Source organism: Eulemur rufifrons, chromosome 30 (assembly GCF_041146395.1).
Source record: "Eulemur rufifrons isolate Redbay chromosome 30, OSU_ERuf_1, whole genome shotgun sequence".
NCBI classification, from domain to species: domain Eukaryota; kingdom Metazoa; phylum Chordata; class Mammalia; order Primates; family Lemuridae; genus Eulemur; species Eulemur rufifrons.
This window is the reverse complement of record NC_091012.1, coordinates 129,947,392-129,974,474: the sequence shown is the minus strand read 5'-3', so window position 1 is coordinate 129,974,474 and position 27,083 is coordinate 129,947,392. Positions and strand designations below refer to the sequence as shown.

General features: G+C 36.5%; 1 protein-coding gene across 1 annotated transcript in view; it reads right to left on the bottom strand.

Moving 5' to 3' along the window:
• The window catches only part of SCML2 (Scm polycomb group protein like 2), an 84,818-nt gene that overhangs the window by 918 nt on the left and 56,817 nt on the right, over positions 1-27,083 (bottom strand). The window contains exons 8-14 of the mRNA XM_069463463.1: positions 22,434-22,651; positions 19,678-19,801; positions 13,677-13,880; positions 12,723-12,911; positions 5,187-5,303; positions 4,306-4,545; positions 288-439 (exon numbers count right to left, since the gene is read on the bottom strand). Coding sequence (XP_069319564.1) covers positions 288-439; positions 4,306-4,545; positions 5,187-5,303; positions 12,723-12,911; positions 13,677-13,880; positions 19,678-19,801; positions 22,434-22,651 — 1,244 coding nt within the window. The remainder of the gene's footprint in view (positions 1-287; positions 440-4,305; positions 4,546-5,186; positions 5,304-12,722; positions 12,912-13,676; positions 13,881-19,677; positions 19,802-22,433; positions 22,652-27,083) is intronic.

Sequence of the window (27,083 nt, the reverse complement as noted above, 5' to 3'; positions counted from 1 at the left end):
ATCTGTCATTACAAAGGGTAGGTACACCTGAGAGTGGTGATGCTCAATCATCATCTCTTGAGAATTTGTGGTCGGCGTTTGTGTATTAGGCACTTGAACATCCATTTAAGGAACAGACCATGAAGCTACCATTTAGGATCTAACCTTGGGAAAAAGAACCTTTTTCACACATGGAAAAATCAGTTGATAGGGTTCCCCCACCATCCACACAGTATCCATCTGAAGGGCCTGCACAGAGGTCATTCAAAGGCATTACGGCAGGAAAACCGGATCAAAAGATACATTACATGTAGCCTGAAGAGGTCGGCGAGGGGGCCTGATATCTGAGGATCTGTATGTTTCATAAACTGTATCACTTCATCCACAGACCAGGTTGAAGGGTCCTTAGAGAAGCTTTGTTTCAGGACACTGGGGTCAGGTACAGCTATATAACTTGGAGCTTCAATGGAAAAAAGACAAATCATACTTGACCTGATCATTATCCTGAAAGAAGAGATGTTAGGTAGGGAGTAATGGTCTCATTCCTGGAACGTTCTGTTAAGTACCCCAGCAAGTACTCAAGACTCCAACTGTAAAAATCTAGTGAAAGCCTATAAAAAGATGATGTGAGGATGGCTACACAGAGCGTCCCATCTGACCTCCCCCAAACAACAAAAGCAGGTTCAGAAGTTATCTCAAAGCTTCAAAGACCATAAAACAGATTGAGCAATCCAAGGCTTCTTTGGCCACAGCCAAACATAGCAAAAGATCTGTTACTTGAGTAAAATTAGGTTAATTTAACCTAACCTAGGACTCTCTTACTTTAAGTATTTCAATGAATTTCTCTCACTCTCTCTCTTGATATGAATAGATCAGGTTTATTTTATTAGCTAAGTAGAGTGGAAATTCTCCAAATTTACAGTTTTATGATTATTTAAATGTGTTCACTTTAATCAACAAATTTCAATGATCCCATTATCTTTAACAACCAAATTAGTTCTTTTCTTAATTCTTTTTATTTCAGCTTATGATGGAGGTACAAAAGTAAGACATCTGCACCAAATCAGTTCTTTTACAGTATCTCTCCCATGTACTCAATAAGGATATTTTTAACATCACTTTTCTCATTAGATTCTCATCTCTCATGGCCTAAATGCTAATCTGAATTTTGAAGAAAATAAAATTATTTTCTACTGAGCTCGGTAAGAAGTAACTTTAACATTTAATTCCTCTTCCATGTTTAATTACATAGTAATAGATATTCTGGTTAAAGGTTTATATGTTTAAAAAACAAACATGAAACAATTTAAGTGATCATACCTCAAACGGTTTTAGCTGTGTTCTTCACTAAATTGTGATGAAATCTGTGTCCTGACGAGTATTCATTTACTCAACCAGAGCTCTCAACTCCCTAAAGTAAGTGTGTGATAACTGAAGTGGGTTTTGTACTTAGCCTTGTTTCTCCAAGCAAGGACCGGCAACACACAAATTTGATGGGGGGGGGGGGCAGTTTGCGTGTGAATTAGCCAAAGGCATAACGCTGCTTTCCTATCATCTGGACTTTGGCCATTTTTAGGAGCATTTTACCCAAGGGAAGGGTAAAGAAAAACAGAAGATAAAAGAACTCACAATGGTTATTTTGTGTGTGTGACTATGAATTTTATTTCTTCTCTTTCCAATATCACAACTATAATGTGAAATAAAAACTCTGTACCAAAATATATCCTCCTTTCCACTTGTCAGAAAAAAACATGTTGGTCCTATCTACCAAGAAATTCTGCGGGGCTGTATCAACCCAAGTACAAATGATGATGGTATAGACCATGCCATGCCTAAGGCATTCTGATAATTTAGACAGAAACACCATCTCCTTTAACTCAACAAAGATGTAATTTAACATTAAAAAATTATTGGCAAGGCTAATCACCTCTCTAAATTAACTTTCATTTTTGTAGGATTTCTGGTTTCTGTCATCGGAATCTGGTATATTTATGTCTTGAATAACACGTAACTAGTTTTACAGATTACTACAGATAAACTATATGTAAAGATATGATTTCTGGTATACAACTATTTTTACACTAAAAATAAAACAACTGTAAGATTTTCTTTTTATAGTATATTATTGAAGAATAATTTAATTGGGCTTGTAGCTTCAAAACAATCAGAGAAGTCTGTAACCATTACATTACTATTATTAGAATAATTATATGAAACAAACTAATCATGTGGAAAATAAAGTCTAGTCATGCTTTTCTCCTGAATGGCTCTGTCTTATATATATTGGGATATCAATAAATATTTCTGAAATAAATATAATGAAAGTGATTCCTCCCCCACCCAAAAATGTTATTAGATTTCTTTCCTATAATAAAAGGTCAGCAGTTTTTCTTCATTCAAATAATGAATGTTGTGTGAGCCATCACTGGCTGTCAGGGGTAGGTTCGGCTTTAAGTAACAGTTCCAATGCCTTAAAGAAAATACTAGTAAAAATATCTCTAGACAGTTTCCAGTGAAATGCTTACCTATTCTCTGCAGATGCAGGCAGCACAGGAGTTAAGAGTGTGGCCCTGGAGCCAGAGTGTCTGGGTTCAAGGACTGGCCCAGCCACTTTCTAGCTGAGGGACCTTAGCCAAATGACTTCAGATTTCTCACCTGAAAATGTTTACCAGCACCCACATTTCAAGGAATTGTTGTAATGATATAACGCATGAGGCCACATAAAATATTATGTGCCTGGCATATAATGTCAGATAGTAATGAAGATGATGAGGATTTCTATTACCATTTAACACCATTGGTACCGTTAAGTAAATTATCATTTCTATTACCATTAAGTAAATTACCAGCAAGTAATGTTATTACTCTTAGTCTTTCCATTCCTAGGAAGACCAGAGGCTAGCCTTCTGAAGCCCAAATCCAGGCTACTTTGGCACAATAGTGATTAGGCAAATATCTGGAAGATGTTCAGCATTAGAAATAACTTTGTAGAGCCTTTTACTGAGAAGGCCTGTCTTCAAAAGGTCATATGCTTGAAGCTCTGACTCAGGTGGGGCAAAGCCAATATATGTAACCTAAACATTTGTACCCCCGTAATATGCTGAAATAAAAGAATCTAACAAATTAAAGAAATGAAGAGATAATAAGAAATAAAAAAAAAAAGAATTCAGGGTATACTACCCCTTATTGAATAAGCATCTATCTTTAGACTCTCTGCAAACCATGTCATTATAAAAGTAGAGACACAGCCTGAGCAAGAGCGAGACCCCATCTCTACTAAAAATAGAAAGAAATTATATGGACAGCTAAAAATATATATAGAAAAAAAAAAAAATTAGCCGGGCATGGTGGTGCATGCCTGTAGTCCCAGCTACTCGGGAGGCTGAGACAGTAGGATCGCTTGAGCTCAGGCGTTTGAGGTTGCTGTGAGCTAGGCTGACGCCACGGCACTCACTCTAGCCTGGGCAACAGAGTGAGACTCTGTCTCAAAAAAAAAAAAAAAAAAAAAAAAAAAAAGTAGAGACAATCTCCAGAGAGGGGTGAGGGATGAGGGTGATAACACTGTGTCACAGCATGTGCACAGTGTGGTTGCCCACAGATAACATCCGTGATGAAAGGCAAGGGAGTTACCTGGTTCCCACTTCCTTCACTCCTCGACTTTGCCTACTTGGAGAAAAAGGACAAAATACTTATTCCCACCCTTACTAGCCTTCACCCTTAATCCTTAAAAGGGTACAGGGTATTAACTCTCTTTGTACATGGAAGGCTATTCTGCCTCTTTCCAAGTGGCAACAGGATACTGCCCTGTTTATACATGTCATGTCTTCCTGCTGGGTCTGAGGGAGGATGTGGACAATGTGAAAATGGTGCGGCTGCAGCAATAGGATGCCACAGCCCAGATCCAGGAACCACACACAGGCTGGGGCCAGGAAAGGTCTCAAGAGAAGTGAAAGAAGAGAGTACACGAGAAATAGGGAGAGGGAGTATGTCTTTCTAGTCCCCAGAGTCATGGGAGGTTTTTGAGTCCAGACAGTACCCAAAGAAATGATAAATTACAACTGTTCAAGAACCACTAATCTGAGAAGTCTCTAACAGAGAGAGAGTGAAATGGTTGATGATCCAGATCCCCAGAGACAGTTCTGTGATGCCATGACGACTGAGGCATCCATAATGGTTTGACCCTGACAGTGATGTGAAAGGCAGGACTTGTTCTCCCCAATTTGGGCACTTTCTCCAACGTGATACACTCTCAGGGGATACTGTTGGGCATGGAAACCTCAAGGGGAAAGATAAACATTGGTTGAGAATCACTGGTTTTGAATATACCTTCATTTTTCCTCTGCACTTGGAATTTAACTTCATGGCAACTGCTCTTGGTGGCTGGTGCTGAACTTAAGGTGCCTGGCATATTTTGAGAAAAACTTCTTGAGATTGAAGAATGAGCATACATAAGATTTCTACAGGCAGGATTCAAAGAACTTCCTGAATTTAGTGACAAATTCTCAGAATCTTCAGGAAGCTTTTCCTCTTTGGGCATGCCAGTTCCCTCAGTAGATACTGTTTCTCCTACAGGGAAAGAAACAAAGAAAGTTATCTTCAATAGACTTACAGCTCAGATACTATTAAAAGGTCAAAAATCTCATCCCCAACAACAATTCACTTAACTGATACTATACGGAACCACAAACCTCTAAGTACATGGCCAACCCCTCCTTGGCATTTATAACAATGGACACATTTATTCTATGATATCTCTTATATTTTCCATGGTAACTTACTATCCCTTGTCAGTCTTGCCACCAAAGCTGTGAACAACTCACTAAAGCATTCATTTTTAGGAAGGCAGTTCTTCATGACTATGTTATAATATGATCATACAGTTAGTTTCTAACGTTGCTTACCACTTGGGCAGTTAGCACTTTCACTAGAGAAAGGTGCTAGGTTTTTCTATTCCTCTTTCTACCAGTTTCTAGAAATACAAGACTGAATGGAAAAGGTTATTATAATTACTGCTTTATATCTAAGGAGAAATTACAGCTGTGTACTTCTCAAAGGAATGAAGTGCTCAACAAAGCTGCCAAAGGAGTAGCCTAATCGCCAGCAAATACACCTCTCCCTACCCCTAATACCACCACCCCAAGAGTATATGTTACGTGGCAGTAGAGGAATTTTTCTTCCCAATCCTGGGCCATGGAAATGCCATTTACCTTTACATGCATACACCTTTGTTTTGGGTAACTTAGGAGAGAGAGGAACAACAGAAGGTAGAGGTTTTTCAGGAGATCGTTTGGTGCTTTTCTTTTCTAATATCTCTTCTTTTATTGCTTTTTTTAAAAAAAAAATAAAGGTTCTGTTATAATGAGTTATATACTCAAGCATTTTCATATCAGTATGAAACACTTCTGTTTCTAAATCATCTGCCTATCATAACTTAAACAATAATTTGTCAATTATTTGTACACAAAGTATGTTTATTTCATCCTGTTAAATATTCCAACTGAAATAACATTCAACAGTTAAAAGCATTTCCAGAAGGAGTATGTCTAGGCTTCTTTATTCTAGGGTCATCAGATCTCTCTAAATACCTCGGAAGGCAGTGAGACAACCCATTATGTGTCTAAAATGGCCTGGAAAAATTATTCCCATGAGCTAGAGGAGTTAAGACTTAACAATACAAAAGTTAAAGAGAAGATATGGTACAATGGATACCCCATTTTGTTGACAACAATCCTGGCCTTAGGGCTACCCTTACAACTCTATTGCTTACTTATCATTCAACTAAATGCACTTCTGCCTAAAGGATCACTCTTTAAAGCATGATTATGAAAGTAAAGACAGCTTTAATTATCAATTATACTCTAAGTATCAACCAATATTTTGGTTTAACCTCCAACTAAAAGGAAAAATAAGGTATAATAGAAATCTAAAAAGTCTGATAATAGACCTCAAAAGAGAAGAGAGATTGCAATGAGGAAGTACCAAAGGCAAACTTCATCTGGCTCAAAGTTTTGGTTGGGGACATCAAAATCATATGATGAGCAACCTTTAACAATCTAGTTTCTGACTAAATACGAATGAGTACAGGAGACCTCTTACCACTTGAGTTTTATTTTTAATCACAGGCTATAAAACCAACAGGCAAAACATAGTGCCTGACAAATATTTCTATAATTAATTGAGACATTTAAAGTCTAAGGAAAGAAACTGGCTTTTGTCATACCTATTTAATGATATGGAAAATTCTAGTGCTACAGTATAGTTTTCCATAGATATTTGTTTCTTCAGAATCTTAGCAAGATTAGAAAAAGTCTTTACTTATCTTTTATTTTTAATATACTAATGCTTTCTTTATGACGTTTATGACACTGGTGTATGGTCTATTATCTGGGGCTGAAATAAACAAAATTGACTCTTGACTTCTGCTTCTGGGTATTGTAGTAAGCTAAGGCAGGAAAGTGTTTCTACAGAGGTAACTAAGAAAAGCTAGATAATTTACAAAATACTTTAAAAGTCATCATAGAGGGGCACTTCCAGGATGATTGATTAAAGACCTCTGAAAATCCACTCCTTCACAGAAACATTGAAAATACTGGCAAAACCTGTCAAAATTAACTTTTTCAAAACTCTGGAAATTAATTAAAAGCTTGCCACAATCCAAACAGCATTTAATCAAGAAAAATGGCTGAATCTCAGAAATAATAGCAAATTCTGTGACATTTTAACTTGCCCTCATATGACCTGCCCCCATTAGATTTTCACAGCAGCCTTGAAAACCAATAGCTTCACAACTACAGTAGGTGTGAAAATCAGCCGCCTAGTGGTCCCTGGAGGGGGGTGCACAATGGGTTTAGAGCTCTCCAAAAGCCCTATCCTCAGAGAATTGCCACTATTTGACCAGTCTTGCAGTTCACAGAAAAGCTCCTTCTCAGGGCTTGTCTTTATTTGACCTGAATCAGAGCTTGCTGTTTGTGTACAATTCCATCTCCAGGACATTTGAGGGGGAAAAATGGTGGCAACTGTTTAACTTCATAGCTGTCTGAGACAGCATTACCAGTTGGGGCTAACAAGAGGCTGATCAGAGAGCTTACCAGGATAAACTAAGTAACAAGATGTCCAATTAGGGGAGTTTGAAAAGTACTGATGTAATTCCTAGGAATCTAAAAAAAGTCACATGCATGTGCAGGGCTATATGTATACATGTCCAGGAAAGACCTGAGAAGGCTCTGTGCAAAGCAAACTTAAACACTGCCTTAAAGTTTGAAGTGTTGGAGTTATGTCCCAGTACACACAGAGAATCCCTTAGCCAAGGCTGGGAGACGTACTGGTTCTAGGAATTTAAGGAAATTCCTATCAAATCATTAGCAGACCACACTAAACTAACCAAGCAGACTTCAATGGTCACATATGACAAAAAATACAGACTTTATAGAATTAGTCCAGGAAAGTCACTAAACAGACAGCACCAGCAACAACAACAGATCCTAAGAAGGAAGAAGGAATCTGATTTCCAGATCTGCCACATTATATGATTTAAGAATGTTCAGTTTTTAACAACGAAAAAATACAGGACATGCAAAGAAACAGGAAAGTATGCCCATACACAGGAAAAAATATTAGTCAATAGAAACTGTCCCTGAGGAAGATTAGACAGTGACCTTACTAGACAAAGACTTTAAATCAGCTATTATAAATATGTTCAAAGAACTTAAAAAAAAATCATGTCTGAAGAACTAAAGGAAAGTATAAGAACAATGTCTCACCAAATAGAGAAAATAGAGAGAAACTATAAAACAGAACTAATTAGAAATTTAATAGTTGAAAATACAATAAATGAAATAAAAAATTCACTAGAGGATCTCCACAGCGGATTTGAACTGGCAGAAAAAGAATCAACAAACTTAAAGAAAAGTCAACTGAGATTATACAGTCTGAGGATCACAGAGAAAAAAGAATGGGGAAAAATAAATATACCCTCAGAGACCTGTGGGACACCATCAAGCATATCAAAATACACAAAATGAGAGAATCTCAGAAGAGGAGAGAACGAAAGGGACAGAAAGAATATTTGAAGAAATGGCCAAAAGTTCCCCAAATTTGATGGAAAACATTAATCTGCACATCCAAAAAGCTCAACAATTTCCCAACTAGGATAAACATAAAGGGATTCACACCTAAAAACCAACAAACTGTCAAAAGCAAAAAACAGAGAATCCTGAAATCAGCAAGAAAAAAGCAAATCATCACATACAAGGGATTCTCAATACGATTAGCAGCTGACTGCTCATCAGAAACCACAGAGGTCAAAAGGAAGTGGGCTAACATTGAAAGCACTGAAACAAAAAGACCGTCAATGAAGAGTTCTATATCCAGCAAAGATAACCTTCAAAAGTGAAGGCAAAAATAAGAAATTCCCAGATAAACAGAAACAGAATTCCTCACTAGCAGAGCTATCCTATAAGAAATACCAGGCCGGGCGTGGTGGCTCACGCCTGTAATCCTAGCACTCTGGGAGGCCGAGGTGGGCGGATCGTTTGAGCTCAGGAGTTCGAGACCAGCCTGAGCAAGAGCGAGACCCCACCTCTACTAAAAATAGAAAGAAATTATATGGACAGCTAAAAATATATATAGAAAAAATTAGCCGGGCATGGTGGCGCATGCCTGTAGTCCCAGCTACTCGGGAGGCTGAGACAGGAGGATCGCTTGAGCCCAGGAGTTTGAGGTTGCTGTGAGCTAGGCTGACGCCACGGCACTCACTCTAGCCCGGGCAACAGAGTAAGACTCTGTCTCAAAAAAAAAAAAAAAAAAGAAATACCAAAGAGATCCCTCAGGCTGAAATGGAAGGACACTAGACAGTAATTCAAATCTGTATGACAAAAATAAAGACCACCAGTAAACGTATTTTTCTTTGTGACCCTTTTCTTCTCCTTTCTCATTTAAAATACAACTACATAAAGAAATAATTATAAAACTGTGTTGACAGGTTTATAATGTATAAAGATCTAATTTGTGTGACAATAGCACAAAGAAGGGGGAGGGAACAGAGCTATACTGAAGCAAAATTTTTGCATAATATTAAAATTAAGTTGGTTATAATCCAAACTAGATTAAGATGTTAACTGCAATCCCCAAGGCAACTAAGAAAATAATTTGAAAAATGTAGTAAAAGGAACTTCAGAAGAAATAAAATGATTTATAAGAAACTAATACAAAAGAAGGCAGTAATTAATATAATATGCCATATTAATAAAGGACCAAAACCACATGATCATCTCAATAGACATGCTAGAACAGGCCTGATAAAGGTCATATATGAAAAACTCAACAGCTAATATCATACTTAATGGTGAAAGATTAAAAACCTCCCCCCTAACTAAGATCAGGAACAAGACGAGGATGTCCACTCTCATCACTTCTACTCAACATTGTACTAGAGGTTCTAGACAGGGTAACTGGCAAGAAAAAGAAATAAAAGGCATCCAGACTGGAAAGGGAAAAACCATTTCTATTCACAGATGACATGAATTTATATTTAGAAAATCCTAAGGAATACACACACAAAAAAAATAGTTCTCATTTATGAGAATAAATGAATTCAGCAAGATTGCAGAATATAAAATCAATATTAAAAAAACCAACCATATTTCTATATACTTGCAATGAATAATCCAAAATTGAAATTAAGAAAATAATTCCATTTTTAAGAGTACGAAAAGGAATAAAATGTTTGGGGACAAATTTACTGAAAAAAGTGTAAGATGTGTTCTCTGAAAACTTTAAGACATGGTTGAAATAAATTAAAGACCTAAATAAATGGAAAAACGACCCTTGTTCATAGACTGGAAGACTTAATATTGTTAAGCTGGCAATACTTCCCAAACCAATCTATGGATTCAGCACAATCCCTATTAAAATCCAAGCTGGCTTCTTTACAGAAATTGATCAGCTGACCCTAAAATTCATATGGAAATACAGGGGACCCAAAATAGCCAAAACAATCTTGAAAAACTATAACAAAGTTGGAGGACTCAGACTTCCCAATGACAAAACATACTACACAAAATGCTACAGTAATCACACCTATGAAGATATACATATAGATCAATAAAGTACAACCGAAAGTCCATAAATAAACTCATATTTATAGTCAATTGGTTTTTAAGAAGAATGCCAAAACAAGTCAATAGGGAAAGAGTAGTCTGTCAATAAACGGTGCTGGGACAACTGGATATTCACACATTCTTTTATGAAATTGGACCCTACTTCACAACATACACAAAAATTAACTCAAAATGGATCAATGACCTAAATGTAAAAGTTAAATTATAAAATTCTTAGGAGAAAACATAGGAGCAAATCTTTGTGAATTTGGCTTAGGCAATGGTTGCTTAGATATGACACCAACAGTACAAATACCAAAAGAAAAAAATAGATAAATTAAACTTCATCAAAATTAAAAACTTTTGTGCTTCAAAGGACATCATTAAGAAAGTGAAAAGACATATATTCAAGGCATGTATCTGATATGGGACTTGTGTCTAGAATATATAAAAAACTCTTAAACTCAATAATAAAAAGACAAAGAACCAAATTAAAAATGGTCAAAGGATTGTATTTTAAGCCTACAAGCATCTAGTATTCTCAGGTGGTTGGCCATCCAAGTACTAACCATGCCCAACCCTGCTTAGCTTCTGAGATCAGGCATATTCAAGGTAGTATGGCCATAGACTGGGCAAAAAGGACTTGAACAGACATTTCTTCAAAGAAGATATACAGATGGCCAGTAAGTACAAGAAAAGATGCTCAACATCAGCCATTAGGGAAATGCAAATCAAACCATAATGAGATACCATTTCACACCCACTAGGATGGCTATAATAAAAAAAGATGGACAATAACAAGTGTTGACAAGGATGTGGACAAACTGGAACCCTCATACACTGCTGACAGGATGTAAAATAGCACAGCCCCTTTGGGAAAGTCTGTCAGTTCCTCGACAAGTTAAATAGTGAGTTAACTATATGACCCAGAAATTCTACTCCTAGGTTTATACCCAAGAGAACAGGGAATATGTATCCACACAAATATTTGTATACAAATGTTCATTGCAGCAGTATTCTTAACAGCCAAAAAGTGGAAACAGTCCAAAAATCCATCAATTGATGAATGAATGAACAAATTGTGATATATCCATATAATAGAATATTTAGCCATAAAAAGGAATGAAGTACTGATACATGCTACCACACGGATGAGCCTTGAAAACATGTTAAATAAAAGCCACACACAAAAGGCTATCTATCATATGATTCCATTAATATAAAGTGTGCAGAATAGGTAAATTCATAAAGACAGAAAGTAGATTAATGTTTTCCAGCAGCTGGAAGGAGGAGAGATCAGGGAATCATCTGGCAGCTACCTTTTATTGCTTCTATTTCGTGCCCCGCATAAAGCAAGCTAAGAGTTTACACAAGTATACTTTCTTTTAGTCTCACAACTCAAGAGGTATCCACTTTGCAGATAAGGAAATTGAGACTCAGAGAGTCAGTATTTTGTCTATGGGCGCACAGCTAGTTAACAGCAGGAATTGGATTAAAATTCAGGCCTGTCAGACTTTATGCCCTTTCAGCATACAGATTATAAGGTCAGCACTGGAGTCCAGGTCTGACAAACTCCAACATCTGTGCTCCTTCTATTCCACTGCCTACCCGTGTGTACTTTTACACAGATGCCACAGTATTATACCTTTATTTCAGAAGGACTCACTGGGCAGCTACACCAGATGGGAGAAACTGGAAAGAGGTTTCCAGTTAGGAGACTTCTTTACTAAATCAGAGAATGCTTTAACAGGGTTCTGAAGCAGGTAGTGACAAGAAAATGGCAAGATGAGGATGGATATGAGAGACCTCACTGAATATGAGGAAAGATGTGGGTAACTGGGAGGACCAGAAAAAGAGGAGGAACTAGAGATGGTACCCAAGGTTTACATTTGAGTGGAATGTAAATTAGAATCCTTAAACAGAGATTCTGTGATGGTACTCTGTATTTCCAGAATCACCAGCATCTGGCCAGAAAACCATGGGGATGTAATACCTGAGAACTTCAGCTACTCTTAAAGACCCACATACAATCCTGCCATGATAAGTAGAACATGGTTAGCTTTCATGAGTCAGATGAAAAAGGGACAGATCCTTCCCAAATAACAAAGAACATTTAAACTCAAAGAGCTCTCTAGCTTTATGGATCAGAAGCAAGAAAACTGCTTTTGGTTCTATAGGACTACCCTACACCCACCCTCTCATTCAGGCATCAGTTTGGGGTTCTCATGGAATAGAGGCAACCATGGCTCAAACATTAAATTCGAGCACATCACTCATTTGTCACATCTCTCAATGCCTGTAACAGAATCTTCATCTTTATAGCCAATGGGCTTAACATGCTTTGCTGACTTTTTAAGATTATAAAGGTCAATAACTTTAAAGCCACATTTCAGACTAATAGAAAATGTGCAACTCTGTGAGCTAGTCACAAAGAAGCCAAACATAACCACTGGCTTTGATGCTCAAGCTTATTATGAATACAGTAAGAAATTACTTTCCCACTTTGAAGGAGTGGGAAAACCTATATATTATACATTTCTCATTAGTTCATTATGGCTAAAATGTTTACTTTGAGGAGGAGGTAAGGAAAAACTCTGAATTATACAATATTCTCATGTTAAATAAAAGTATAATATAAAAATTTACATTTTCTCTCACCTGGTTTATTTCTCTCTGCAGGGCTGTGAGTATTACCCTTGTGAGAGCTAAAAGGCTTGCTGCTCAAAAAGTTATCACACTCCATGCTATGGCAAAGGGTCTCAAGAAAGCGAAGAGCAAATGATGCACTATTCACTGGAGGGAGCTGGATGGAATGAGTTTCCCCATCAAAAGAGGCTATGAGGGGGAAAAGAAAGATGTCAGAGTCATCTCACAAAGATGAGAAATACAACACTAACAAAAAAATCCCATGAATTTAGGAAATGTATTATAAGTCTAATTTGTGGTTTTTGTAATTCATAAATGAATAATCTTAAATTATAAAAGTTCCTCTCATTCAAACACAATAGCCTGTATTAGTAAAAACATTCTCATTTAAAAATATTCATAAAGTAAACAAAAATAGAAATAGAATAGAAACCCACTGATCTATAATAATACTTGATTCTATTCCAAACATTCCATGGGTACAAATGTGGTATCTGAGCAGATAATCATAGAAGACACCCAGCTGTATCTTATCTCTTAATGACTTCTTGCGTCACATTTTTATTTACAACTTCTTATAAATCAGTCTATTTTCTATAAACATTAAAATATCAATTAAGATACTCTGTCTATAGTGAGTTTAACACAGCATGTTAAAGGAAAAGTCTGTACCTTTTACCTCAATTTATGGTATTACTTTGACATCATTTGTCTATTTTGAAGGTAAACTTTCTAAATCAGGGCTAAAAGTCTATAAATATGTATTATAACTATTATAAGCCAATATAATATTACAATATTATAGTTAATAGAATATAAAACTATAGTCTATATATTATAAAATTCTGGCCTTCTTAATCTGTCATGGGATTAGTTAAAAAATAAAATAAAACCCTAGCCTTCTTGAAGCCTAACTCAAATTGGGAAAAGAAGCTGAATAAAGGATGAGTATACCAGTTATCACTTCTCCTCCACGATGATCTGGCTTAAGCAATCCAAAAACAGTCTTACTCTGAAAGGCACAATCCACACAGGCCTGCACGGTCCGGCGGAGCACCACATTCACCGGGCCTGGGCCATAGTGGTCAGGCAGCTGCTGGATTTTCTTTGGATCCAGGTGAGGGCCACAGTTTCCATATTTGTTTATATAGACACAGACTTGAAGAAAAATGGATATACACACATAACAAATAATGAGACTGATAAAAGGAATTTTGTGAAAACAATACATAATTAATTACTATATCCCACTAATCACTTTACATAAAGAACCTAAATATAGTCACTATAATAATCATTTCTGCTACCTAAAAATATATAGGTAAGTGTATTTGCACATTTGTGTAAAGATGTTAAACCTACAAAGAAATAATCAAAGTGTTTATTCAATTTTTTAGAATTTTGTCCAAACTGATTATATAAAAAGTATATAAGGTTTAGGAGCATCACAAAACAGTTCTTCATACATTCCCACATTATGTAAAATGACACAAAGATACATGAACAAGAATTTCCTTTCAAAACTTGTCATATTGGTATACTTGTTTTTGGACTGAATTTGTTTTAAATCACCAATATTGCACCTCAATTTTATTTTCTAAAGTAACCAAAAAGATATATATCACAGTAAGTTCTAATGACAGAGAAATTAATTTCATTAATTTTAAGAAAATAAAAATGTTCCTTCTAAGTATATATACCAAGGTTCACCAAAGAAAATTTCAAAATAAACTTTTTCCTTAGGATAATAAAAGCATATGATAAAGAAGTAATTCATCTACAATCACACAAATGTTGAGTTTCAATAATTTTTCTTTACTGAGAATCAACAAATGCAAATCAATATACACTGTAAAAATGAGGGTACATCATTACCAAACAAAAAATATACTGTCCCCCTAAATCAAGAAGCACATTATTTTTAATCCATTACTTAACTAATACTGCAAAAATTTCAAATGTATAGTCTATATTTAGTATAATAAAAACCTATTAATCTCAATTTTGCTATGTTGAAATATATGATAATTCAACTTTGTGGTAACAGCCAGAGGAAGGGTAGACTGTCACAGAAATAAAACAGCTGTTAAAAACTCAACCCATGGTGCTTATGGCATAGACAAACTGTACTAAACACAAATGAACCTAAACAAGGACTTCAATGTTTTATCTCCTCTGTGTTACATTCATTTAGCTAGTCTCTTCCTGCTAATGGATAAAGCAGAAATAATGAACTGAAAAAATGAGATATGTTACAATAATCATTTTTAAAATGATTTCTATTTCAAAAAAACTAAATTATAATTTCTTTTTGGTCAGGAAAGAAAAACTTGGGGAAAAAATGTCCAGAGGATACAAGAATATAAGAGAGATAATTAAGGATCTAAGAGGAATCAATAGAACATGCTTTTGAAAAACAGGAAAAGAGTAAGAGAATATACAAGTGATAAATAAAAGGGATGGATTTGTCTGGGTCTGTGTCATTTCAAACTCTTCATGTAGTAAAGAATAATTTAAAGTCACTATGCCCCTTGACAAACAAGGACTTGTCAAGAAAAAGTATTTTGAAAAGACATTAAAACAAGGTTTGAGGTAGCTTTGAAAATATACATAATACAAAAAGAGAAAATAAATTTTGAAATAAGATAAAGAGAAAACAAGAATAGATTTTGTTTTTTTTTTTTTGGTTGAGACAGAGTCTTGCTTTGTTGCCCGGGCTAGAGTGAGTGCCGTGGCGTCAGCCTAGCTCACAGCAACCTCAGACTCCTGGGCTTAAGCGATCCTACTGCCTCAGCCTCCCGAGTAGCTGGGACTACAGGCATGCACCACCATGCCCGGCTAATTTTTTTTTTCTATATATATTTTAGTTGGCCAGATAATTTCTTTCTATTTTTAGTAGAGACGGGGTCTCGCTCTTGCTCAGGCTGGTCTCGAACTCCTGACCCTGAGCGATCCACCCGCCTTGGCCTCCCAGAGTGCTAGGATTACAGGCGTGAGCCACCGTGCCCGGCCAAGAATAGATTTGACAATGATGTAAATTTTCTTACTTAAATGCATAAAATTCTTTAAGGATCACTGAATTTTCAAGTGACTCATGTATTTAAACAGAATGTGTTTCCTTAACATCAAATTGAACAATCAGAATTTCAAAATACTTTAATATAAAAAATGCTAAAAGAAATGTACACTGATGGAAAAAAGTGGCAGACTAGAAGCAACCTGCCACAATGCTGCTCCCAAGGAAAGAAGTGAAAAATGCAGTCAGCTGCCTACGTTCAGATACCTCTTCTCTGAAGCAACATTGTGAAACCACAGAAAAGCAATGTAGGACACTCAGTGTGGAGAAAAAAATGATGGGGCAATATATATAACAAGATCAAAGAGCATGCAGGGAAGAATAGGAGGATAGAGTATTGGGGCACTGCGCTCACCCTGCTGGCACTGTGCAAGTTGTGAGAAGGCTATCTCTGTCTGGACAGACCAGGGACTTGCCTGGAGTCTGTGTAGAGTCATAGCACCAGACAACAGGCACGGTGGAGATCAGGCAGCAGCTAAAGCCATCCTGAGCTCTTGGGTGCACAGTGCCATGTTGGCACTGGGCTGGGGAGGGAGTGGACTAATGGGAGGTTTCCCTGATCTGCACCCTATGACTAGGAGCCAAGCACTTCTCCCCTACAGGGCAATGGGATCTGAGCATGGGAACTGACTAGGGCACAGCAGGCTCTGACCTGAGAGGCTTTGGACTGCTTCAGCAGGTCCTGGGGAGGGTGGGGAGAACTCCGCGGTCCCTGGGCAGCTGGAACCAACCTCTGCCCATGTGACTTGGCATCCAGGTGGTCCCTGAGCCTGTGGAACAGCCTGTCACTTGCTTGGCCCTGACTCCGCCCTCCAGGCCCCAACTGCCTCCTGCCTGCTTGGCCCTGACCCCACCCTCCAAGTCGGGTCAGCCCTGCCACCTACATGGCTCTGCTCCTGGCTCTGAGGCCCTGCTCAGAAGCCCTGCTTTGGGCTCTTCCCCAGTCCTGGCTCTGAGGCGCTCACACCAGAGCCCAAGGCTCTGCCTCTGTACCTCCAAAGCTCCTGCCAGGCCTGAGATGAGACACCATCCCCAAGACTCTGGCACTGCACCTGGACCCCAAGACCCCAATCCAGAGCCTCCCCCACTACCGCAAGGCTGGAGGAACTGTTCCAAAGTCCAGTGCCCCCAGCCAAGGACCTCCAGACTCGAGCTGCCAGTACACTGCAACCTGGTTTGAGTGAACACCCACAGCCCGGGAACCCACAATGACTGCCTAGATAGCTTCACCTAGCTGTTACTATCAACCCTGCGGAGAGACCCTGGGTAGAGCAATCCCCATAACACAAGCCTCAGTGAGGAGGGTCTTGCCCAGCTCCCAACTCGAACATCCTACAACTATCTGGTGGACGACCCAACACCCAACACAAACAGCATTCAGCACAGGTTTGAGCAGAGGCAATCAAAAGCGAGCAGAACACATCAGCACAGCTGCATTAGAGACTTCTAGTGCACACGCCCCTCCTCTGCCACGTCAACATTCCAGAGTAGGGGGGGAAACAGTGCCATCTAGGGACTTCCCCTTCTTCAAATCAAGCAGGAGTTCCCAGTCAGGAACAGTTGCCCTACAAATCTATTAGCCCTGAGGTGAGAGAAAAGAGGTTTCAGATGAGAAGAAACCAGCAAAAGAACCCAGGCAACATAAAAAATCAAAACAGACTGACACCCTCAAAAGGATCATAAATGGAGCTACAGCAGTGAACTCCAACTACAAGGACATTGTCAAAATGACAAAAATGGAATTCAGAATATGGATGGCAAATAAGATGAGTGGAATTGAAGAGAAAGCTGAAACAACAAAAAGAAATCAACAAAATATTTCAATAAATTAATGAAAAAGTCACTAAACAACTAGACAAAATAAGGAAGGATATAATAGAACTTAAAGAAATAAAAGAGTCATTTAGGAAATTTCAAAACACAGCAGAAAGTTTCAGCAACAGAGTAAACCAAGGAGAAGAAAGAATCTTAGAGCTTGAAGACAAGGCTCTCGAGCTAACCCAGTCATTTAAAGAGGCTGAGAAGAGAACAAAAAAGGCAGAGCAATCACTTAGGGAGATACAGGACTACGCGAAGTGAACTAACATACAAATTATAGCTATCCCAGAGGGACAAGAAGACACAGATAAAAACACAGAAGCTCTATTCAAGGGAATTATTGAGGACAAATTCCCTGGTATCGGAGAGATCCAGACATCCAGATTCAAGATGGCCATCAAATACCGGGAAGATTCATAGCAAACAGGACATCTCCAAGACACACAGTAATCAACCTGGCCAAAGTCAAAATGAAAGAGAGAATTCTATAAGCAGCTAGATGTAAGCAACAACTGACTACAAGAGAAAACCCATCAGGCTAAATGCAGACTTCTCAGCAGAAACCTTACAAGCCAGAAAGGAGTGGGCCCCCATCTTCAATCTTCTTAAACAGAAAAACTGCCAGCCTACAATTTTGTATCCTGCAAAACTAAGTTTCACAATTGATGGAGAAATTAAGCCTTTTCCAGACAAGCAAACATTGAGGGAATTTGTCATGATCAGACCTGCCCTGCAGGAAATAATCAGAACTCCGTTATACATGAATCAGCACCATAGATACCCATCAGTATAAAATCACCCAAAATAGCCAAAGCTCACAACTCCTATAAAAACAACAGCACAAGAAAAAAAAAAAGCAACAAGGTACTACCAATTATGATGAACAGAACAGCATGACATATATCAATTCTATCTCTTAACATTAATGTTTGAATGCACCACTCAAAAGACAAAGGCTGACTGAATGGATGAAAAAACACAACCCAAGTATCTGCTGCCTCCAGGAGACACATCTAAATCACAAGGATGCAAACAAGCTCAAAGTGAAAGGATAAAAAAAAATATTTCATGCAAATGGAAACCAAAAGAGAGCAGGAGTAGCCATTTTCATATCAGACAAAATTGACTTTAAATCAACAATGGTAAAGAAATACAAAGGTGGTCATTATATAATGGTAAAGGGAGCAATTCAATGAGAAGACATAACAATCCTAAATGTATATGCACCTAACACAGGAACTCCCAGATATATAAAACAAAGAATGGCTTTTATTATTAATAAAAAGTCCAAAAACAATAGACGCTGGCATGGATGCAGTGAGAAAGGAATGCTTATACACTGTTGGTGGGACTGCAAATTAGTACAACCTCTACGGAAAACAGTATGGAGATTTCTCAAAGAACTTAAAGTAGACCTACCATTCAATCCAGCAATCCCACTACTGGGTATTTACTCAAAGGAAAAAAAGTCATTTTATCAAGAAGACACCGGCACTTGAATGTTTATTGCAGCACAATTCACAATTGCAAAGATGTGGAATTAACCCAAGCGCCCATCAATTCATGATTGGATTAACAAAAATGTGGTATACCATACCATGGAGTACTACTCAGCCATAAAAAAAGGATGAATTAACGCCTTTTGCAGCAATCTGGAAGGAACTGGACACCATTATCCTAAGTGGAGTATCTCAAGAATGGAAAAACAAACACCACATGTACTCTCTAATAAATAGGAACTGATAGGCACACAAGTACACAGAGGAAAGTAAAAGTCATTGGAAATCAAGCAGCAGGGAGGGGGGGAAGGAGAAGGGCAAAAACACACCTAACAGGTACAATGAACAGTATTCGGGTGATGGGCACACTTATAGCCCTGACTCAAGCCATGTATCAGAAACATCTGTACCCTCTTAATATTTTGAAATAAATTTTAAAAAAGAAATGTTTACTATTATCATCTTTTTTTTTTTTTGCTCTTATTTCCAGGACTTCAAAGACACTGAAAATAATACAGAATAAAAGATTAGTAATTTTATGCTCTTTTAAAAATACTAATACCTGTAGACATTATTATTTTTGATGACCCAGCAAAGGCACTCTCATCATATGAAACGCCACGTTTTCTGATCAGCGAATGTAGAGAAGTTGAAGATGTAGAACACATCACAGGAAGAAATTTCTCCTGTTTTTAAAAAAGAAGGGAAAAAAGAACACAAGTATACATCATCTATTAAAATATTCTTAGATGATAAAGTCAGAAAATTATAAACCATCATTGGTTTACAAAATTATCAGTTATCAGAAGTCCTGAAGGTTGGAAAGTCCTGCGTATCATAAACTGCAGTACTTCCCAAATTGATCTCCTCAGAGGCCCACAAGCTGTCCAGGCAGGGGAGGAAGAGACCAAAAGGCTAGGATTCTCTACCCTATCCCTTGCTCCAACTGATAACACCTTACTCTGTAAAACTTTTTTTTTTTTTTTTTTTGAGGTTCCCTGTAAGACAAGTTTTTTCACACTGCTAAAGAAAAGTCTTTAAATCTCTAACCCAGAGCAATATATCCAATAGAGAAAAAAAAAATCCCAGCAAGGTGAAAGACAGAGCTTGTCTTTAGAAAGCAGTTGCTCACTTAGTCTTCACTATGTCTAGCCTGCATTTCTCCATATTACATAAAATAATTTTGGCAAAATTATAAGTGGCTTGCTGAAGTCTATACAAAATTATGCTTACTGTATACAAGAACCAAATGTCTTCTGGGCATTGTTAGACATCACTAATGTTTTGTTTATTTTATATCAACTCTTGGGGTTTTCTAGGAGCTACCTTCAAACATGACTCTCCAATATCAGAAAATGGACTCTTGTGCCTAGAAAAGGTATTAATAGAGGACATTTAAAAGGCAGGACAAAGGAGTAAAAAATAGGAAAGCATTCAATATTATTGGAATTTATTTGCTTAAATCAATTGTTGTCATTTGAGTTCACAGCATTCTAGTAAATGATACTATTTTTAAGTACTGAAATCCAATTATTGTGTTGATAATCTCATTATTTCACTATTTTAAAAATCTTAAATCTGAATTCTTTCACTTGAGATATACCAAGATAGTATGTTTGTAGTAACACTGCAAACTGAACAAAGGGACATTTATTTAGAAAATGTGCTTCTATACTTCTAGAATCCTTAAGGGGAGAAAGAAAATGACAGCTGACAAGGAATGAGTCTGTGGCAAGAATCTTTTTTTACTCTAAAGACTCTGAATAACTAAACTATGAACATACAAATACTGAAACAGTGATATAGGTAACTGCATGAAAATCTTCATCTTTTCATGAAGAAATAATGAAGCTAAAGATGACGAAAGTGAACTGAAATGCTGCCTTTGAAACAAAAAAATACAGTTTATTATGAAAAAGATTGTAACACCTGTCCCTTTCTCCCTCCCCACCACTACATAATGTTTTCAAGATTTCTTCAAAATTATCAAATTAGCATTGGAATCAGAAAATAAAGGGGCCAAAAGAAACTATTTGGAGTTATAGCTTCACCATTATACCAACTAATCACAAAGAATTTTTCAGCAGCTGTAAAATACACATGCATGGTAATTTTTAAAACGCATTTAAAAATATTATTTCACTTTAAATTTCACTATTAACTTTTTAATTTTATTTAAAAATTTCATCTATGATTTATATTGGAATAATCTGCTTGATTTTTTAATGTTTATAACTACATGTCTGAAATATATAGTTTTGACTTTTGATTTTTATTTTATAAATTTTAAATGTGTTTAAATAAAAATACCAGTATCAATATATTTTAAAATCAAAATGGTATTATTTTGTTCCGTACAGCAAACATTAGTTGAAGCAAAACAGAAATGTTGTAGATACTGATATCATATGGCTGAACTCAGGAATGTTTATTAAGGTAATACTGCTGAAATTTAATTCGGTCAGCTCCAACAGATCTGAGAAGATTCTGTCCTTATATTTAGAGTATATCTCTTGTAGACAGGATATACTCGGGTCTTTTGAAAAATCCATTTTGACAATCTGACTTTTAATTGGAGAGTTTAGTCTACTAACTTTTAACACAATTATTAAAGTGTTTGGGTCTGGGTCTGCCATTTTATTATTTGCTTTCTATTTGTCTCCTCTGTGTTTTGTTATTCTTTTCTTCCTTTCCTGTCTTTTTTTAGATTATTTGAAACATTATTTGAAACATTCCTCAGAATGTTTTCTACTATACCCCTGCTGCCTCATATGCCACACAAAGTGCACTTGATCCAAGGCTAAAAACCACAAAAATGGAAACTCACTTTGTATAACACCCCTTCTCCTAGCATATACTCCCCCTGCCACCAGAATCTGTCTGCTTCCATTCACTCTTTAGTGTCTTCAGGTAGCTGAAGGTAGACAGGATGTGACTCCAACATTACTGAATGTATCAAATTGATTCCTAACCCCCCCCAAACACCAGTTTATTGAAGTATAATTTACATACAGTAAAATTCACTTCACATTGATTTTTAAAGGATACTGAGTTTTAAATTAACTAGCCTGAACATAAATCACCCATGCGGTTTTTTCAATGTACTTTTAAAGAAGTAGAACACCATAAAAAGTTTTAAATTTACCCAAAGAAATATCAATCTCTCAATAGCTATATGAGACCTTAAAAGAGCCTATATACTCTTAGTACATTACTAAAGTCCCTCATCATACTCTTAGTAAATTCCTAAACTGTATATTATAAATACTAAGGCACTACAAAGACCTACCATACAAATTAGCAGGAGATACAACTAACCTTTTTTCCTGAGTTTGCCCCTTTTTTCCTTGGTGTGGTAGTTTTAACAGAATTGCCCTTTTTGGAAACTGAAGTAGGTCCAGCTGGTTTAGCTCGACCTGCTTTCTTGATCTGCTGTGTTGGTAATACTAGAGCAGTTTTCTGTAGAGACTGCATTGGACGCTGGGTCACTTTGGAAGGAGAAGACTGTGGTTTTGCTATTTTCTTTACAATAGGAACTGAGAAAAAAAACACAACAAAAAAATATTAAAGTAAATGACACAATTAAGGCATTGTCTTCTTAAGACTCAAAACTAAGTTTTACTTGACCTTTAAAACTATTCACAAGGATTATTCATTGGAAACCACCTAAAATATACTATTTAAAATGAAGTTTTAGGTATTTTAAGATTTCATGTTATCAGAAAATAAACCAGTTTAATTCTCCAGAAAAAATAAAGAGGCTTTTATAAGAGGAACCAGTAACTTTGAGCATAGTGAAAATTTCTAGCAATTTGCCTTTTGGCTGCTTCCCAGATTTTTAGTCCTTAACACAGAAAAGAGTCGTTCCTTCAGAAAATACTATCCAATTATGCCATATACAGGAATCATCTTGCACATCAATATAGAAAAACATAGCAAAGCAACTGCCTAGGGCTCCTGTTTCAACTTTGAGAGGGCAGGAGACTCCCTTGCTCTTGATTTTTTTCTTTCAGCTTTATTGAGGTATAACTGCCAAATTAAAATTATGTATTTAAGGCTAAAATATCTTATGTCCCTATATATATGTCTAATAATAAAGTTTCATATACTACCATATAGACCATACATAATGTTGTCATGGAAAGGACACTATCAGGCCCAAGTGATTTGTAGCCACTAGTTACAGTAGCCCAATCCAGTTTTAATATTTTGAATGAGGGTTACCTGCCAAGTTACTTTTGTCTGTGTTCAGACTTAAGTAAAAAGAGATATTTTTAGTATTAATTCTTTAATGATCTCAATATAAAAAATGAATCTTGCATAGTAAAACTTAAGTGCTAATGCCAAACAAAAATTCTTTATAAGGAGTATGTACATTTATACATCTATGCAAAAATTAACTACTTCATTTTACAACCTGAAACCAATCTACTGCTTTGCTCCTCCCATATTCTAAAGACTATGTATGTGTAAATCTGACCTGTGATAGAGAATAGCACATCTTTACTGCAGCCTTTTTACCTACCTTCTAACACTTACCAAACCAAGAGGAAGGCATAGCCTACCCTCAGCTGCTAGAGCAAACAGAGGACCACTTCACTGCCACCACTATCCTCCCCCTCATTTGTAAGTAGTTTACCTACTTACACCAGCCTCTTTTTACCTCATTACCATCATCTACCTTACATTCCAGGCTCACTTCTACTTTTTTCATAAACTCCAGTAATCTAACTCACATTATTTCTTTGTACACAGTCTCCCTGTCATCATCTTAAGGAATGACCATCATGCTTCATCATCCTGACCTTATTGGAGATTTCAGCTACTCCCTGAAATGGTTATACGTGGCAATTTCTGGAACTCTTTTATCTCCAAGATGACCAATCGTGTCCCCTTTCTCAACCTCCAACTTCCTGTCATCTTTGCTTCAAACCAACTGACCATGCTTTACATTCTCATTATGACATCTAGCCACAAGCTCCTTCCATTTTCATCCAATCCATTGGCTTTCTTCTGGCTTTGCTTTATTCCCTACTCAACCTGCACCCAACTGTTCACCTCCACCAACAAACCTCTAACTAGTATCCCCTTCCTTTACCACCCCTTGATCTTTGATCATGTCCAGCATGTCAGTTCCCACCTGAGTCACACTATCATCTACTTTCTCTTGTCCTGAGCTACAGAACAAGGGTTAGAAATCTTTTTCAATAAAGGGCCAGAGAGTAAATACCTCAGGCTTTGAAGGCCATCTAAGGTCTCTGTCACATATTCTTTTATTTTTTTTTTTCTATAACCAATTAAGAATATAAAAATCATTCTTAGCTCACAGGTTACATGGGCTGGATGTAGCCCTCAGGCTATAGTTTGCCAACTCCTCCTGCTTTAGAACATGAGGATGCTATTGGTCTCTACAAAATCCATGCTAACTTCAACTGGAGAGTCACTGCTGCAACTACTGATTTCCAGTACGTTTCCATGGCAGAACGCTTTTCCTTATTTAAGTTTCCATCTCCCTCTCTCTACTCCATTCAGCAAATCACTTCTATTTTATGAGAAGATAAATGGTTATCTTTTGGGAGTGACCTTAATAATCCCATTTCTACATCTTAAAATAATTTTATTTTCAATCATTCTCATCGTTTGCTTTTGTGTCAAAAAGTTTTCTCTCTACTTTTCTAATTCTCTTTTACTTATGCCTTAACAACTATCTTCTTTGGTTCCTATGGGATATTATGGTTTCCATTATCTCTTCTCTCTTCAAGGTATTTAATCACTTGATCCCCAATTCCTTGCTCTCTCTTACAACCTTCATATATCCCTTATTTTGAAATTACCTCCGTTTCTGGTATACTTTCAAGTGCTTGAGTGAATTCCCTCCTCCTGCTCACTACCAAAATACCACAAAGAATCACCTATACTTGACACTTCAATTTGCTTATGACTCTGTTTCCTTAGCCCCTGTAATAAGCTTTTCTTCTCCCAAACATATTTCAAAGAAATTCTTTTCCAAGGTCACTAATGACCCCTTCCTAGATACTAAATCCAAATAAATACTGATTCTCTTGACCAGTCTATTGATCTCTATAGTTCTGGTCCCCTACTCTGAATACCATGAAGAACAGGAATATATTGGGCTCTAGGAACTGGGTTCAAATTCCTGTGGCAGGTTGGTTTAAGACAGAACCTAGGAGTATAGGAGATCCTCAAAAAATATTTACTGAAGAAATGAAAGATATTTTCAACCTGCAAGTCAATGCTATACGTCTAAAACTAGTATATTCTATATGAAATAGGTAATTAAGGCGTGTCTGTTCCCCAGATAGTGCGCGTTGCACCCATCATGTAGACTTAGGGAGAAAGGCGGTACATGGGTAACGTATGTAACCTGCAATTCTGTATCCCCCATAACAATAAGATAAAATAAAAAAAAAAAAGATTTATGTAATTTATCCATGTATATTATTCCTTAATAACAAAAAAAAACTATAACCAAATAGCAAACAAACAGAATCACTTATAGCACATGGGCACGTGTATAAAATGTCAAATATTTAGTTAAGAACGTTAAAGAAAAATGTGAAGCAAAAATCTATATATTTGCAAATAAATGTTTAGTTGAAAAAAAAAGAAAAAAAAAGAAATAGGTAATTAAGTTGTAGCAAATAAAATAGTAACTTTGTAGAACATGGCAAATGTAATGAAATCAATATTTGATCCAAGAATTGTGAAAATTGAAGCTTTAACTTCAAATATTCCCCTAAAATATAATATTCTGTTATAAAAACTCCTCAATGTATGGCATATATACATGTATGAGCAAAGTAAAAAAAGTATAAAAAATTTTATGTATGAAAAAATTTTTTCATTTTAGAAAGCAAGCTTTTCAAAGTCAATGACTCAATTTTGCTTATTGCTATATACCCAACACCTAGAATAAAATACTTTTCAAACTAATTTAACTAAAAAAGAAAGAGTAACCATTCAATATATGACATCAAAATTAAACGCCAAAGAGCAATCATATAACATATATACACACACCACGTTAAAACTCTATTCAGTATTAAACTACTTGAAATAGAAAATGGACTTAAGTGATAAGGTTAAAACTATATATAGCACTATAACCGTGTATTCACAGTGGTCACAAAATGAGCAAAAACTTTTTTTAAAAAATTATATGAAATATAGAGAAGGATATGCTACTCATCTTTAATAAAAATTTTATATAAACACCTAATACAAATCTTATCTGGTCCTTCAGCTTATGTTCAGACAGAACAGAAAACATTCGAGTAAGGAAAATGTCCAAGAAATGAGAATTAATGAATTGTGGAAATGAAAAGAAATTTAAAAATCTTGGGAAACAATCCAGAAGGCAAGGAATAAAACCAAGAGGAGGCCTTGAAGCCTGGCACAGGGGGAACTCGAGAAAGAAAGGAGATAGATGCCAGTATTTACTGGATACCCATTACATGCTAGGCACTATAATATCCGTTATTGCACACAATCCTCCCAAATATCCTATGAGGTAGGTATTGCTTCCCTACTTTATACATGAGGAAATTTAGGCTGTGTAAGGTTAGGTAACTTAGCTGAGAGCACCCATTTGGTTAAGACTAAGTACATGCTTTCTACAATATGCCACTCTGCTTTCTATTCTCTAACAACAAAAAAAGGCTATCATCAAATTCACTCCCCTGAGTCAAGAGGCACGTGTTTAAAAAAAAAAAAAAAAAGCCTAAAGGACAACCTTGTGAACTCCTATGTGCTGTTTCACTATATAGTCAATAGCTGCCCTCTGATAGGAAGCCGTTTTTTTTTCAAACCCAGCTGTGGAAGCATATTTATAAAGAAAAAACATTAACAAGTACAGTAGTACCTCCTCATCCATGAGGGATACATTCCAAGACCCTCAGTGGATAGCTGAAATCACAAATAGTATTGAACCCTATGTATACTATGCAC